This window comes from Pygocentrus nattereri, chromosome 1, assembly GCF_015220715.1.
Source record: "Pygocentrus nattereri isolate fPygNat1 chromosome 1, fPygNat1.pri, whole genome shotgun sequence".
Classification (NCBI taxonomy): domain Eukaryota; kingdom Metazoa; phylum Chordata; class Actinopteri; order Characiformes; family Serrasalmidae; genus Pygocentrus; species Pygocentrus nattereri.
In genome coordinates, this window is record NC_051211.1 from 14,592,123 (window position 1) to 14,610,339 (window position 18,217).

Genomic DNA, 18,217 nt, shown 5'->3' on the forward strand with positions numbered 1-18,217 from the left:
GGCATCCAACCAACATGGATCTGCATTCTCAGAGTATACACCACTTAATATTTTATGTAAGTAAAGAGCCATTTATATGTACTGGAACCACAATATTTTATATAAATGGTGCACATAAGAGTTTTCTTTAACTCTGTCTGAGTTGTATATTGTACTTCTGTGAAATCGTTTTTGGGATTAGTGGGCAGGTCAGTGATATTGCTGGGTAGTCCACCAGATAATTTCTATCGTTAGAATTCTGTGGTTTATTTTTTTATTTTTGTTTTTTGTAGATGGTCCAAAGAAGGTACAGGTGTCCAGCAAACCATTTGGTGGAATAATGGAGGGTGGTTCAATGACTCTGACCTGCAGCAGTGAAGCAAACCCATCTGTGAAGAGCTACACTTGGTTTAAGAGATCAGGAGTAGAGGACTTACAAATAGGGACCGGGCAGAATTACGCCATTGAACATATCAGCATTGAAGACAGTTACAAATACAAGTGCAGGGCATCCAACCAGCATGGATCTGCATTCTCAGAGTACACACCACTTAATATTTTATGTAAGTAAAGAGACATTTATATGTACTGGAACCACAATATTTTATATACATGGTGCACATAAGAGTTTTCTTTAACTCTGTCTGAGTTGTATATTGTACTTCTAGACTCCCCAAAGAATACATCAGTTACTGTGACCCTGACATGCAAGGCTCATGCTAACCCACCTGTGATGGACTATACCTGGTATAAAGAAGGTGAAGATGAAAGTGAACCTGTGGCATATGGGCAGACCTACAGCATCACCAGTATCACTAAAGAGGACATTGAACCATTCTACTGCAAGACTAGAAACAGAATTGGCCATGACTATGCACGTCCTGTGCCAGTCACATGTATCGGTGAGCAGCATTAGCTACTCAATCACATGACTGTTTTCTGGTTTAAAGACCTTTATTTCAGTTATTTTTAACCCTCTCACTCAGGTAAAGCACAGGTTGCAGCTGCTGGCATTGGTGGATTCTGTGGAGGGCTCGCTACAGCTGTTCTCTTCGCCATTCTGTGGATAAGGTGATGTGTGTCTATTTAATATTTAAGCCATTACAATCAAACTTTGTATCCAACTAACTATCATTAAGGGTCAGTTTCTCAAACCCAATTTGCCCTAAGCATAAACTAAAAAGATTTTATAATGGTGATTTACTACCGGTGCTACAATTTAGTCCAAGACTAGGTTTAATCCATGTCTGGGAAACTGCACAAAGCACAGCTTTTAAAGCATATGTGTCAAACTCATATCCGGCCCGGCTTGCAGTTATATCCGGCCCGCGAGATCATTTTATATTATTCTTACCAGGGGCGTCGCCTGGGGTGGGCTTCCGGGGCTTCAGCCCCGAATGATTATCCAGTAGCCCCGAACCTTTTCGCTCAGCTGTACTATTAATGAGGAGGCCAATGCTGCTGTGAGAATAGGAAATCTCTTAACGCCAATCATAGTGCCGCTTCAAGGATAAAGTTCCGCCTTTCAGGAGAAACAGCCAATCAGCTTGCTGGTTTTGCGGGCGCGGAGGAGAGCCCACCCCCACCCCCACCCCCGTGGGGGAGCGCACATGTGCTCTAGCCATTTTTGGCAGCAGGTTGCAGGAAGCTGACGGTGAAAGAAAATGGATATACGGCGTTTTTTCAAGGAGAAAGGTAACGGTAGTTAACTATGTAAACTGTGATGACATTGTTTGTGGAGCTATCGGATAGCTGGTTAAAAACACACGTCTCCGAATCAAAACACACAGATCAAACCCACTGTGTGCTTAATAAAATGCAGCTTGTCACTAGTCAGCTTCGGAATTAGTTAGCTAACAGACAACAGGAGAGGAGAGCAGAGCAGAGGACAGGAGAACAGAGACCTGGAGAGGAGAGGAGAGAACAGGAGAGGAGGTGAGAACAGACAACAGGAAAGGAGAGCAGAGGAGAAGAGAAGAGAACAGACAACAGGAGAGGAGAACAGAGTAGAACTGGAGAGGAGAGGAGATGGGAGAAGACAATACAAGCGGTATGGAAAACAATGCCTAATAAACACATTATTAATAAAATACACATGTTTTTAGTACGAAGATTGGCAAAATAATGCCAGATGTAGTTTGTTTTAGCACAGTCATTTGTATTTAAAATATTGTTTCCAGCTTTATTTTAAGCATGCTTTCCTGAATTACTATTTAACAGGGTAGAAGAGAGGGTGGAGAGGGAGGAAATGTGGAGAGACCTGAAATGAACTGAACTGATCAGGACTGGACTGATCTAAAGAAAGAACAGGTTAGGAGAAGAAAGACTGTGCAAAAACATACAGGATAGATAATAAGTAATTCTTAAAGAGTGTTAATTGTGTAGACTCCTTAGCACTAATAATTATTAATATTTCTTTCAATAATTTGTTTCAATGTGTCATAAAAGGTAAAAGAACAATTTAGAAACAAGTGAATTGTTTACATTATTACACAGTTGCATGAAATCCATTGCTTACATACTGTTTTGCATACTTTATTGAGGAATGGATTTACTGATGGAATATACCTGGTCCATGTCCTTTAGTAAAAGCTCACTATCTTTAGGTCACCAACAGTCATTCTGCAGAATTTGTGCACCCTTTGTTAAATTTTAAATCTGTTGAATAAAAAAATAACTCCATATTATAGTGTTAAACATTATATATCAGGGTACGTATTGTAAAAAAAAAAAAAAAAAAATTATATATAATTAATTGGGCAGAGCCCCGGATCTTTACATACCCAGGCAACGCCCCTGATTCTTACTAATGGCCCGGCAATAGGAAGCGCTGGTAACACAATAAACGATAGATCCCATAATGCAGCGCTTCAGCTGCCTTTCGGAGCGCTTTCCGCGCCAATCAAGTCTAGTGTCTGTTGCTACAAGTTATTGTGAAGCTTGCCCCGCACGATGCCGAAGAGAAAAGTTGATTCTGAAAACAGAGCCTTTCAAAACCGATGGGAGGCTGAGTATCTGTTTACTGACATTGCCGGTAAACCTGTTTGTCTCATTTGTATTCAAAGAATTTAATCTAAGACGGCACTATGAGACAAAACATCAGGATAACCTGAATGCAGAGCAAAAGATAGTAGGAGAGTTAGAAAAGAAGCTGACATTTCAGCAGGACGGTTTTACCCGTGAAAAAATCACAAAGTGAAGCAGGTTTTATCGTGGCGAAGGAGGTCGCTCAAGCAGCCCGGACATTCACTGAGGGAGAATTTCTGAAGAGCTGCGTGATCAAGGTGTGCGACCTCGTATGTCCAGACAAAAAAACAGATTCTGGCTAATTTAAGCCTAAGTAGAAATACGGCTGCTGATCGAGTTTGTGAGATGGCCACTGATTTAAGAACACAGTTGAGTGAAAGAAGCAAAGACTTTACTGCAGACTCTCTTGCTGTGGATGAAAGTCCTGACATGACTGACACTGCACAGCTAGCCATCTTCATCCGTGGGGTGGACTCCAACTTGCGCGTTACAGAGGAAATATTGGACATTAAATCGGTGCACGGGACGACTGGAAAGGACATGTTTGAAAACGTATGTCAAAGTGTAACCGACATGAAACTGCTGGACAAACTTATTGGACTTACAACTGATGGAGCACCGGCTATGTGCGGTAAAAGAAGTGGACTAGTGCGGTGATGCGAGTGAAGATGCAGGAGGAGAATTGCACTGGTGAGTTAACAGCATATCACTGCATCATACACCAGGAAGCACTATGTGGCAAAGCCAGGTTTAAATCACCAGCAATGTCAGTCCTTTATGCGGGAGATAGATTCAGAGTTTGCCGACATCCCTTATCATACAGAGCTGCGTTGACTAAGTCGGGGAAAAGTTCTCAACAGAGTTTTTGAGCTCAGCAACGGAATGTGTCAGTTCATGGACAGTAAAGGAAAAGACTCCAGCGTCTTGCGGGATGAAAAGTGGAAATGTGAGTTGGCGTTTCTGGCTGACATAACGGCTCATCTTAATGCGTTAAACCTCCAGCTCCAGGGACGCGACCGCATGATCACTGACATGTATGACGCAGTGAAGGCGTTTCAAGTGAAGCTGCTTTTATGGGAGAAACAAAAGCACCAGAGCAACTTGCCTCACTTTCCCTGTTGCCAAGTAATGCTGAACCAAGTCGACATATAAATACGCGCCATGCTGACAAACTGAGCGCAGTGCGCATGGAGTTCCGCGGCGCTTTGGTGACTTTGAAAAACAAAAAAGAATTTTGAGTTGTTCGTAATCCATTTGCCGTCGACGTGGAAACTGCACCTGTGCAGATTCAGATGGAGCTGATTGAGCTGCAGTGTAATGAGACACTAAAGGCAAAGTGCGACCCTGCAGGGCCCACAGAGCTTATTCACTCCTGTCCCGCAGCAGCGCCCCAGCTCCGCCTACACGCGGCTCGAACCTTGTGCATGTTTGGTGGCACATCTCTGTGTGAGAAGCTGTTCTCAGTGATGAAGACAAACAAAACAGCACACAGGAGTCGTCTCACTGATGAGCACCTGCAGTCCATCCTGAGAGTCTCCACAACACGGGACCTCACGCCAAACATAAACGAACTTGTTGCCAAAAAAAGATGCCAAGCATCCAGCTCTGATAAAATGGCACAAGAGCAAAGAAAACTGAATGCTTTGATTCGTTATGTGTTGTTGCTGAAAAGCACAAAATGTATTTATATTTCCAGGTTTTGTTTTGTTTTGCAGCATGTTCATATTTCTAACTTGTATAATTTTGAGTGGATATATTTTTATGGAGAGCAAGAAATGTATGTTATTTAAAGTTTAAGTTTATTTTTTATTCCAGAATAACATTCCTGTCTATTTTTATTCATATTTACGTTCAAAAAACATTTAGTTTTAGTGTGTTCAATAAATGCTTATTCTGTTCGGCCCGCAAACTAAAGTGTGTTTTGGCCCCCTGTGCAATTGAGTTTGACACCCCTGTTTTAAAGGATTCATCTGATTAGACCAGATGTAGTTGGTAGGTAAGACATGTTTGGTTTGCAAATTTTGCGTCCGTAGTTTAGCACTGGACCTACAAGTCTAACACAGCTAACAAACACAAGGTCAGTAGTTGCAAAAACCTCTTGCGTATATACGTTCCCAGAACTCTCACTCTGCTCAAACCACATCCAAGTGTTCACTGAGGTTGCTCAAACCTTTAAGAGTATTTAGAGGACAGCACGACTTGTGAACCATAAAAATGAACTTTTCAAAAATATTAAGAAATAATGAATGTGTTTTAAAAATATCAACAGTTGCTTAAAAAAGAGCTTTTTAAAGCATCGCATGACAACCATTGTGCTGAAGTGAAACACCATTGCCATGTTCATCACATGATAGTAATTAAGCATGTTAATATGTAAAGCAGAACTGTTGTAATTTATTACATGAAAGCAGGAGGAAGAAGTGGAAAACAGATGGAAGTAAATACTGGGTAGGTAAAAGCTGGAGGAAGAATAAGACAACAAGCACAAATGAATATGAAGTTGATGAAAGCAGTAGAAAGAAGAAGAAGAAGGCAGCAATTGAAGATGATTACGAGGTGTGTGATCCATTAGAACGTGTGTATTATTATTAATACTGGCTTCCTGGTAGAGCGCAGGGTAATGCAGTGCTGTTTAGCCATACAGAGGCAGCTGTGCATTGAGCTGACACACCTTTTTTTCCTTTTTTCGTGTAGAATGTTGGCCCAGACGACACATACACAGCTCTTAATATTAAGACCTCAGATGATGTCTATGAAGCTCTAACAGTAAGATCCCCACTTCAAAACCCAGTCCAAAGAGAATGACATGAACAACTGAAAATGTAAATGCAAAGTAAGTTAGTCTTTTATCTGTTTTCCTTTCTGTTGTTCTTTCTCACTGTTAGACTCAGAGCAGTGCTCCTTATGATGTGACGCAGGTGTAGGTCTTCAGAGCAACCTCTTCTGTCTCCAGTAAGTGATTTCATTTGGATTTGATGCTTCATCAGCTTGTCAGTGTTTACACAGGGTTAGTAGTGGGCAGTAAATCAGTTCAGCTCTGTTCAGTTTTGTCATAACCATTACTAATATATAAATATGCACAGATGACTTTTGGGGATGTTAGCCTAATCTAACCAATTACAGGGATTCCTCGTAGCAACTGAGAAACTGCCTAATGACTAAATTACTATAATATTTTCCAAATTCCAGCAGTTTCCGATGGTTTGATTTTCTCATTCCATCTTAAATGGTGCAGCAGTTACACTTAGATGTCTGTACAGGTGCCAGAATGTGCTGTTCTATTTAAGGTGGGACAGAAAATCTGAACAAAGAGCCACCAAATAAGAAGCCAACTTAGGCCTTGTATAAATTCAGATGTGAAATATTGTTTTGCTCAATAGAATTATTTCAGATAAACTTCAAAATGTTCCTTATTAAAAAGTGAAGAAACATTCTTGAGTAATAATAACCTACAAAAAAGGATTACATAAACATCTAACATGTTTTTGTCATAAAATACATGTGCACTATAGCACATGCTGAAATTGTCCATATTTTGTCCTGTAAATTGTCCTGAAATATTGCCCACTACTACACATAGTTATACTGTACTTCACCACAAAGTTTCTGTGAGCACAAACAGGTGACAAATTAAGAGAAATACTTGAGTGGAGAAACATAATAGGTGTAGAAGCTGTAATGCATGATACTATAAAGCTGTAATGCTCTGTGACATGTACGAAAACGCTAAGCATTGCAATTGGGTTGGAAATTGTGAACAGAGGTTCACATTCAGTGACTGTGATGCTCAAATTAGTGCAATATGTAAGAAACACCACAAGAGCAAGTGTTCCTTAGGTGACTGAGAATGTCGATGCAAGATGTCCTTAAGCTGTCAGCAAGAACAGCTCATCCAGGGCTATTACAGAGAGGGATATTACAGTGGGGTTGCAGTGTTAAACACCTCATTACAAAGACAAATGCACATTAGAGAGCCTTGTGGTGAATTTCAGATGAGTACAAGTGTGGAGTACACGACATGGCAGAAGGGAGCACAAGTTTAAATCAATAAAAAAGTTATTCTGACCACCATTATCCTATGGCATCTTGATGAGAGTGGTCTCTTCTACCATGACAGTGCCCTTGTTCACAGAGCACAAGGGGTCCCTGAATAGTTTGAGTATGAAAATGATGGAAATCTTATGCTCGGGCCTTTGCAATCGCCAGATCTCAGCCCAACTGAACATTTAAGTGAGATTTTGGACTAACGTGTTAGATACTACATGTCAGTGCTCTCCACCACAATAATTAAAACACAACTGGGAATAAATTATGGAAAAATGGAGTTTTATCCCTTCAGTTCAGTGCCAGAGACTTGCAAAGTCACACTGAAGCTGTTCTGGTGGCTTATGGTAGCTTAATAACAGACTAAGAAATGTTCTGTTGTGTTTTCTTTAATTTGTCATCTGTCTGTGTGTCCATTGATATAATAGGATATGTCAATATGCTGACAGTGAGTGTTTCTGTCTGAGTGTTTAGCACTATTACCTGTGTGTGTTCTTGCCTTAGACTTGGTGGAGTCATGATCAGAACCATCACGACGGATACAAAAATTGAAGAATGAGACATTAATTGCTTAAAATACAGTGTTTCTTATAAAGTTTGCCTATTTTCTTTTCTTTTTTGCCTAGTTCCACATTTACCTGCTAAAGCTTTACTGCAAACAGCCTATTTGACTTGTGTGGCAAACCAATATATTACCTTATAAAGTGCTTGCTATATCATTAAGTGTGTACTTTATTCAAGTATTGTTAAAATTGAATATTTGCACATCTGTTATATTTCCAAATCTATTTACTTTTACTCCTTTCTATTGAATGTCCCTGTTACAAGGTTCTCAGGCCCTGGGATTTTTCAATGCTGTGTTTAACTGTATGACAGACTCAGATCTGTTAGTGCCAAGTTACTTTAATGTTAAGAAGTAAAAAAGACTCTTAATATGATCTGTTAAAATATGTTCTTTTTACTTTTATATGCTTAAGATTATAATATATATATATATATATATATATATATATATATATATATATATATATATATAATTTTTTTTTTTTTTTTTTTTTTTTTTTTTCTTTAAGTTTCTGCTTTTATATTTCCACTTTCAGAAGCTCAGAGTTTGATACGTTACCTATACTTTCACTTAAGTATAGTTCTGTACTTATTCTACCATTGAATAAATGAGCTTGCTGGTCCAAAACTAGCATTTATGATTATTTTTCATGTTATAAAATAGTTGGTAGCTCATTATTGCATAACTCTCTCTCATCAAAATGTTTTTTTTTTTGTTCTTTTTGTGTTTTGTGTTTTCTTTCATCAGTGTTTTCTCATTATAACATCAAGAATGCATTATGGAAAAACTTAATACCACTGTTGGGAACATGCCTTCCCTACAGTGATAAAGACATACCACCCTTGATGTATAACAATAAAGAAATCTATTGATGTAGCACTGATGTAAATTCTAATACATACAGATGTTATATTCAGCATCTTACTAGTAATGTTGTATATCTGGCTAAGAGTACACTTTGGAGATGTGTGCACTTTATTAGAAACACTGCCTCATACTTCCACTCACTGAGCAGTTTCTGAGGTCCACCTACTTCATATGTTGCTTGTGTCGTATACTGGATACAGTACAGTATACAATAATATATACAAATGCACTTTACACTACACGGTATGCTATTTTAAACACGGCCACACAACTGGTAGAGAGGAGAATCACCACTTTGCAATGTCTTTCAGCTTTCTCAAAGGCTAGAGGGCGCTCCGGAGCGAGCCCAAAAGGAATGGGTTACGATGGAGCATTTGAGCAAAATTACAGTTTATAAAAACATTTTAACGTGAAAGAATACTATCATTTCCTGGAACCCAGAAGAGCATAAACCATTTTAACACCGCTGTTATATTTTATTTATTTTATATATTAAAACTCCTGTTATAAGAGTTTTAAACGGCGCCCCATGTATGTCCATGACGTCAGTGAGCGCGAACAGCCAATGAGCTGCACCCCTCGCCAATCAATCATCACGCTCTTAGAAGACATATCAGTTTATTTACATGGTTGATGGTGTGTTGTCACTGGTGAGTCAGTGCTAATTTATTTCATTCTTTCTAATTTATTTCTTTCTTCCTCCAACCTAACCAATCAAACAGCTCAGCTTTTGACATACTACTGGCACTATACAACAAACTACCCCAGGTAATGTTTCTGAAAGTATCGATGATTTTATCAGTGGTGGTTTTATTTTGGTGAAATTCTCATTAAAAAGCAAAACTACCTAAATCTTCCAAAGACATAGCTTGAACGACATGCCAAGGGATCCAAATGTCTGCTAAAGAAAAAGAAAAACCCTCGCTACTGTTGCCTGTGTTGTAGAACCTGTGTATGGACTCTTGAACTCCTCTTCAATCACGTTTTTGCCTGTCTCCTGTTTTCGTATTACAACCCAGTGTTTAAGATCTGCATGCGTCTGTGTTCTGCGGCCACGTCACACACAGCTGGATTATGGTGCATTCCCATAATGGGCCCTGAGGACCCTAATCCTAGTCATCATTAATGATACAAATGTTGAAGCTCTCTGAAAGGATGGCTATATATTCTTGTTACATTCTAGTGTGCCTAATTGACCTGTTGGTAAACTGTGTGTTACAATATTGTTTATAAACGGTGCCCTGGATCATTTTATTCTGATCACAGTGACAGTGAGAGTGAAATGTCACATATACATTACACTAAATAAAAAAAAATATTCTTCACTTTTAAATAAAGGTTTCTAAGCCCGAATATAAATGTTGATATACTCAAAGTACTCTGTGAATTTGATTATATGTTATCTAGTAATCTAGTTATCAACCTGGTGACCAGGATAGATGATCATAAGATGATTTTACTTAAGTACATAGTTGTGTGTAAAATAAAGCTGCACTATAGGATTTACTAAAATTAAATGAAGTAGTGTTATTGAGTCAGGAGGGAAAAACACAAACTAAAACATAGTGTGTAAAACCTAAATGAATAATAATGTCAAAGTCAGAGGTGTTAGTTCAGAATTTGCTGGAGGTTTTTCAGACCATGTCACACATCTTTACATATTAACATCACAGGCATAGACTCATAAAGAAGGCCCAGCTCGATGTTCAGGTCTCAAATGCAAAATCAACATTAAAGTGTTCGAGATATTATTACAATAGTAAATCATTCACATATGCCCTCAAAAGACTCGTCCTTCACCAAGTTTTGACCAAGTTCTCTTTGAATACTTTTTCAATGACCTTGCAGTTATCAGATCCTTATACTTTGGAGAAAGGAGATCCGAAGCTTTTTCACCATTTTCACCAGAGAGGTCTCCCAAGTCTTGCATAGTGTAGCTTTAATGAGAGACAATGTCCCGTCAAACCATGCAAGGTGCAAAATGCAGGGGCCCTGGGGGGGGTGGGTACTCTAATTAACCTCTTGGCCCCTGAATGTCACAAAATCTAAATTCTGGGGGGTCCCTGAAAATAAACTTACGAGATTATATTGTCTATTAAGGCAAAATAAGCACTCAAATACAAATTTAGGGAAAGGTCATTGTTTAGCCTCCTTCAACCACAGACCTTTTTAATGGTGCTGTAGAATACAGGTTCACTCAGTTGCTTTCTCATGCTTGGGATACCTCAGAATAACTTTATATGCCACAGCATATTTGTGTGGTGGAAAGAGTATTTCATGTGTGGGCGGCCACATTACCAAACCAGAAACATTGTGTTGCCATTAAAGCTAGCATCAGTGGCACTATGGTGACTGATTTAGCAGATAGGAACACTGGAGTAGCCAAGCACCATGGGACTCCCCAAATACCTGGGAAACCATGTAAAATTATTGGTGCATATATAAAAATTTGCCTGCTGTGAAATTTTCCTTTACCGACGTTTTTCTCTGGCAGTTCAATGAAACATTGCTTAAAGAAGTCAAAGGAGAGAAAGTATACATGAGCGTAATTTAAGAGTCGGTATCCAGGGTATTTATTTCTTCACTCACACTTATTAACTGCCCTTGCCTCTGCAGGACTGATTCTCCAACAGCATTACGCTCTACCTATAGTAAGTTACACGAGCCACTTTTGTTTATTGTTATTTTGCTATAATGTGCGCTTGTGTATGTTTGTTTAGGGTGAAAATGGGAATTTGGGAGTGTTGGGGTGTCCACAATATGTTTATTTTTTTACTTTGCACATTATTCTTGGGCTTACTAAAACATTCTTAACTGAATTACTTCACAGGTTAAATAATAATGCAAAACGTTTTTTCCCAATACGAATATCATGGCATTGTGCATTTTGTTTCAGCACAAAGGTTTAGTGCCTAGTTCCTGTTTACTCCCTTGTCATAGCTTAGCATAGAATGACGTAGCCTATGCTTTTGTTTGTTTACTAGGCCTCTCCTGTTTTTATTTATGCGTGTTATATTGGGATATTTACCTGTGTTCTGTTTTAGCTCTATGTTCATACAAACTTTCTGCACTAGTGATCATCTCTGCTCTAGTCTGAATCATTATAGAAGGCCAAAATATGAATTCCTAGTTGTAATGTTAGCTCTCTACTTTGCTTCTGCATTCACAGGGTAACAGCGAAAAAATTATAATAATTGGGCCCCAAAAACTACAACTAAATACTATAAACTACACACTTTGTAGTTGTTTTAGTTGTTTTAGATGTTTTATTCAATCCCTAAGGTCTTTTGGGAACAACAAGAAGTTATTAATTGATAAATGAAATAATGTGATTTTATATTTACAAGTTTTCTTTTCACATCATCTGCCTTGAAATTTGCTCATCACTGTCTAAGGATGAGTTTTCTTGGACAATAATTTTACAATAACTTCATTCTTGATGTTATATATTTCTCTCAGTCAGTTCAGAATCATCATCACTGTTCATCATTCTGTAGATATTTCAAAATTCTTCATTCTCCCAGCTTCCTTTAAATGATCTGCTGCTGTGAAGTTGCACAGGACTAACACATTACAATAATTTTATGCATTTATATTTCCAGACTTTTGAACAGTGAACTCTGAGCCACAGATGGCTCTGACCAGCCAAAATCAATTAATTACAGAGCTTTGCTTTAACAACCAAGAGAAACGACAGACATTAAGACCAGCTGCACTGAAGTCTTGGTCCGTGCACCTTATGTTCATTTGATTTTCATTTTAAAATCCAGCATTGAAAACAAGGAAATGGGTCAATTCTTGGCAGAAAAGGCTCATAAAGAGCGATCCGTTAGCAGAGAAGGTTGTCGCCGTTTTATTGTAGACCCATAACCCAACTAACTGAACCCATACCAGGAATGGTATAAAAGCCAGATTTGTCACTCATTTATTTTCTCGCTAAAACATATTATTACATTTAATCATGTAGCTTGTGCAGTCACAGAAATGAAACTAAACCTCACTCAATCTTTACTTCTGGTTTTGCATCCGTTTGAATTCAAGTACAACCTCAGTTCCAATGAAGTTGGGACATTGTATAAACATAAATAAAAAACAGAATACGATGACTTTCAAATCCTTTTCAACGTAAACTCACCGGCCGCTTTATTAGATGCACCTTGGTACTAAAAGGTTGGACCCCCTTTTGCCTTCAGAACTGCCTTAATTCTTCGTGGCACACTTTCAACAAGGTGTTGGAAACATTCCTCAGAGATTTTGGTCGGTTATTTGAGTTCCTGTTGCCTTTCTATCATCTCCAACCAGTCTGCCCATTCTCCTCTGACCTCTACAAGGCATTTTCGTCCACACAACTGACCGCTCACTGGATATTTTCTCTTTTTCTGACCATTCTCTGTAAACCCTAGAGATGGGTCTGTGTGAAAATCCCAGTAGATCAGCAGTTTCTGAAATGCTCAGACCAGCCTGTCTGGTACCAACAACCATGGCATGTTCAAAGTCACTTGAATCACCTTTCTTCCACATTCTGATGCTCGGTCTGCACTTCAGCAAGTTGTCTTGACCACCTCTACATGCCTCAATACATTGAGCTGCGGCCATGTGATTGGCTGATTAGCTATTTGTGTTAACAAGCAACTGAAACTGTTTTTTGCAAATAATAAAATACTTTCCCAGTCTTTTGTTGCCCCTGTCCCAACCTCTTTGAAACATGGATGTCACTGGTGTTACCGATCCTCATTGGTGTTATAAGAAAGGAAACACCAGTGACATATTTGATAAAAAATGCATTTTACAAAATGACTGCTACAGAGCATCAAACCACACGTTGTCAGTCATGGAATGTCCACTAAAATACGTAATTTAATCCTTTTGTATTCTAGATTCCCACAATGACCTAAGAATAACACAAAACAGACACACACACACACACACACACACACACTGTAGAGTAACACAACAACGGCATTAACAACAGTAAATTACAACAACATCCCTTTTTATGGGGGAGGGGAGGGGGGTGGAAAAGCCCACTCAATGCACCTCTAAAGCTCTTTTCCAAAAACCAGATTTACTGCAGCAGCAACAGTGTCATAAGACTACTATAAACACATGACAGTCCAAGTGTGGAGCAACAACCTCATAGTTGCTGAAAAAGTCAAATATGAGGTGATATTTTGGATCAGTGAAATATGACCTCTTATTCCATTCCTGTTTGTTTCTTATTTGATTTTATGTTCAGTTTGTGAAACTGTAAAATTAAGCTGCTTCTGGATTTCTCCACTGCCAACAACAGAAGCAAAAATGAGAACTGACGCATTTTCAATACTGTGTTTTGAAATGGAAATCAAATGAGCAGAAGGACCAGTTTTAGATATTTAATACAATTTCAAATCACTAAGTCAGCTTACAGACTTGATAATGCTATGAAGACTTTTTCTTTATCTTATTATTTACATTAATTATTCGTTTAAAAATGACATTCGTGTAAATAATGAATTAATAATGCACTGACACATTTATAAACATATTAATGATTAATGAATGTGTGAAACACTTCCTTCTTATTCAAGCAGGAACCATTACCCCTTCACCACATGGGGTCATCCCATACAAGGCAGAAGGTGAGTTCATTTGAATACACAGTGCAGGTTCAATACATTCATATTACCATTATTTTATACATTTGTTCTTTCAGTCTTTTGACCAGTGTCTCTGTCTCTGGCCATCCAAAATCAATTAATTATAGAGTTTTGCTTTAAAAACCAAGAGAATCAACAGACTTAGACATTTTATACAATTTCAAATCACTAAGCCAGCTTGCAAACTTGATAATGCTACGAATGCTTCTTCTTCTTCTTGTTATTTATATTATTCAGTAATTAATACATTGCATTATTAATTAAATTAATTAATTAATAATGCATCGATATATTTATAAACATGGTAATGATCAATTAATGTAAAAACATCTTCCTTCTTATTCATCAGCAATTTCTGAACATTCAACACCTGATACCAGCCCAAGTAGAAAAATAGGTAAGTTCATTTCAATACACAGTGCAGGTGTAACAGAAGTAACCAGTGAATCTCTTTTGTAGGTTTTAATGTTGTGAGGATGTGTTAAGGAACGTTACTGGCTCCAGTGTCTAAACCAAGTTTTGTTTTGTTGTGTATGTATGTGTATATATACAGGGCCATAACTAGGATCAGAATTTTAGTGTGGTCCATTTTGCAAAAATGTGACCTACATCTCATAGTGAATAAAATAACTGCCAAATTTGAGAATTACACCAACTGTAAGTTTCTCCTTTAGTTCTTTTTAACAAAAGTATTACTCCTTTTTACCTGGTAACTGGTATGCACCTTTTCCTTTCATTGGTCCCTGATTTGACTCCTATCCAGTTGAAGTGTATTTATAATAATAATTTTACTAGTTCTTTTATTTTTATTTTCAGCTGAAAATGCATTTATATAAACCTACACTAAATCAAGTGGTAGTTTTAAATTTATTTTATTTAATATACCCCTCATCTCTTTCTCTCTCTCTCCCTCTGTCTGTCTGTCTCTCTCTCTCCCTGCTTCCCTCTTTTGCATCTTTGTCCTTACTGTAAAAGCACACAATAAACATGTTATAAAAGGCTGTCTGTATCAAACCCCAGCTAACAGGAAAGGCAGCTAATGTACCTGCTGATTTCTTAATAATGTCAGTTATATGAAATACCATCAATATGCTGGTTATCAGTGAATGTTCTCTTGTCAGCTGTAGTATGTTATGTGTAGGTAATAAAATACAACTATATTAGCTACATCTATATTAGTGATTAGATGAGAGAATTTCTCATCTCATCACTGATATAGCTAATATAGTTAATTATGGAGCTGTAATGCCGGGGAGCAAGGAGGCGGATGCATACGCTGAGATAAGCGACTTTTTTATGGACAAATCCAGGGTCATGTTCAAAACGGTCCAGGTTCATATAGCCGACATGAAGAGCAGGAGGGACAGACATGACAAAAATGAACACAGAACTCTGAACAGCATAAACATAAAACAACAAGCACAATCAAACAGTACAGTGACCAGCAAAAACAAAGGGCAAACACGGGGCTTATAAAACACAGGGATAATGAGGGACAGGTGGAAAACAGGTGGCAACAATCAGAAGAATACAGTGTGTGTCTGAAGTTCCCAAAGAACACCTCTGATGTCAGTTACCCTGACAGTACATCACTGCAGTGCTGAGAATGAATCTTCACTCAAATATGATTTGGTCAACAGTGGTCCTATGGTCAGAACCTGGGGTAGAGGGGGCTGATAAATTGTGTATGACAACTGATGGGCCACAGACTGTAACTGAATACCTATAGAGTTAAGTGAAAGTGCAGGGTAAAACGAAATGCTGTATGTATATGTTTATTCATCTTTAATCCAAACTCTGTGAGCCCTTGCACCCACGTGCCTTGTCCCTACTGCACTATTGACTATGACCAAGCACCAGAGCATTCCAATGGCTGAATGTTTCACATGAGCTGAAATACTTCACTTTGTCTCAGCTCCACTGGAAATAAATAAACGCTTGCTCTCTGCTGCCATCTCTCTTCCACTGTCAGCTCACATGTAAACCATGTGTAAATTCTTAATGTATTACGTACTTTAGTGATTATGCATTGCGTTATCACTATACCTCATAATGTTCTCATCCTTCTCATACAGAGTCAATAGATAAATTTGTATATAATTTTTTTGTTGTTGTTGACCAAGTGTGCTGACCTAGATTTACCATATGCCCACTTTTTTAGGACTACTCAGCTACACATAAGTGACGTATTTCCAATTTGTATCACTGAAGTACAACCTCTAATTTGATTGTAGACACTGTTGCCTTTCATGAGAGGTCAGTTTCTGATCCCAGAGTGACTGAATTAAAATATTGACTGGATATTTTTGGATGGTGGACCACTCAAATCCTATGTATAAAAAAAACAAAAAAAAGAGCATCACCACTGTGCTTTAGAAACTCTTACCAGTACCACACACTTCAGTGTCAGTGATATGCTGAAAATAGTCCACCACCCTTCCTGTCATCAGTGGTCCGAAGTCCTATATTGTACACCTATGTAGTGGATCTGTTAGGTAGGGGGGCCTTAGCAATGGTCCTTTAAGTAAAAGTGTAAAGTTGGTATATCTAGAAAAAAAGTTCAAATCATATCTTTCTGTAAGAAAAGCTCTGCGTTTCAAGTGAATTCCAAAAAGAAAGCATCAAAGTAATATTTCTGTCACATGGTGTTTATATGTACAATACATGTTTATATGTTACTATGCAGTGATGATCTTGCTTTTTTAGTGTTTTGCTAAACAGACAAACACGGTGAAATGCATTAAGGTGAGTTTTCATTTTACTTGCTCTTGATCTTGTCAAGCATTACAGAAAAAAAATTGCTGTGATATTAGCAAAGAGAGCCATCTAAGCATTGGCCTCATCAGGAGATTGTGAGTTCGATCCCTGGTGCTGCTACACCCGTCCGTAACCGGGAGTCCAAGAGAGCACAATTGACTAAAGTAGTAGTCAATAGTCAGACGAATTCTTGGCTAGATATTTTTGGATCATGGTCCATTCACAGCATAGCAGTGATCTTAATTTGATTGAAGAAAAAAAAACACAAAATTTCTGTACCTCATAAACTCATACCAGCACCACCCCATACATGATGACATCACCTCTTTGACAGTCATCTCAAGAGGTTCCCCAGGTTGACACAGCTCAACTACCTTGCTCTTGCCTGTTTACACCCAACTCTTAGCCTTAGTGCACTGCCAAAATTCCAATCTCTCACATACCAATGCCTTACATTTATTAAGTGGGATGCACAGCCTCTTTGTGTTTAGCCTTCTGTCAACTTCACTTCACTCTTCTACCCATTCACCCATTCCTCCCCCCTTCATTCCCTCTCTCCACCATATTCTCTCCCTCATTCCTTTCACCCCATCCTAACCCTCTTTCTCTCTTTTCCCCATCTGTGTCATCTTCTGTATACATCCTGCCCTCTCTTTCTCCCTCCTTTCATCCCACCCCTTTATTCCCATCTACTCCCTCTGTTTTCATCCCTTATTTGTCCTCCTTCCCATGCTTCTCTCTCCCTTCATCCACCTTTTTACTCTCTTTCCTCCACTTCCTGCTCCTCCATCATTCACCCCCCTCCCCTCCATCCTACCACCTCATTTCCAGTTTCCTCTCCTCAGATACACCCACCAACCCAATCCCCACCCTCTCTTTTACTTCATCACTGTTCTATTGCCAGCGTTTGGCCCTCTCTGCCTCCTGCACCACTTCTAGACACTCCTGCACCAATGGAGCCTATAAGTCATACTTTACGTTTCTTTTCTTGACCCCACCCTTCAGCTACCTCATAATCAATGCTACTGCTCCTGAACCCTGCACTGTACCACCTGCCACTGGCTTATTCTCCACACATCTCTGGCTCACACTTGTGGGTCCTCTAAGGGCAGACAAGTCCTCTCACTCTGCTACAATATGGCTCCGTCATTCCCTACCTATCAATGCTTGACTGCTCGTGACCCCTCCAGTCCCTCCCCACCTGCAACTATGGAGCCTCTAAGCTTGGACTTTATTCTCCCCACTTCTCTGCCCTGTTTGCAGCCCCCCCTAAAAATCCAGTTACCAATGCCTACCTCTCAATGTCTCTTCTGGACTATGCCTCCAGATCCAGAACCAAACC

General features: G+C 38.8%; 2 protein-coding genes across 2 annotated transcripts in view; both read left to right on the forward strand.

The window, feature by feature from the left end:
- The first annotated feature begins 300 nt into the window (after positions 1-300).
- Positions 301-7,971, forward strand: LOC119263162 (B-cell receptor CD22-like). The gene is made up of 7 exons (XM_037537430.1): positions 301-542; positions 648-881; positions 966-1,050; positions 5,418-5,562; positions 5,701-5,772; positions 5,892-5,958; positions 7,555-7,971. Exons 1-6 carry the CDS (start codon positions 320-322, stop codon positions 5,928-5,930), a joined length of 798 nt encoding a protein of 265 aa, XP_037393327.1. The 5' UTR covers positions 301-319; the 3' UTR covers positions 5,931-5,958; positions 7,555-7,971.
- Positions 7,972-11,013: 3,042 nt separating this feature from the next.
- LOC108416686 (sialoadhesin-like) overlaps positions 11,014-18,217 on the forward strand; it is a 44,427-nt gene continuing 37,223 nt past the window's right edge. Inside the window, exons 1-4 of the mRNA XM_037531980.1 lie at positions 11,014-11,133; positions 14,053-14,100; positions 14,468-14,515; positions 16,825-16,863. The gene's annotated coding sequence lies outside the window, so the exon portion shown is untranslated. The remainder of the gene's footprint in view (positions 11,134-14,052; positions 14,101-14,467; positions 14,516-16,824; positions 16,864-18,217) is intronic.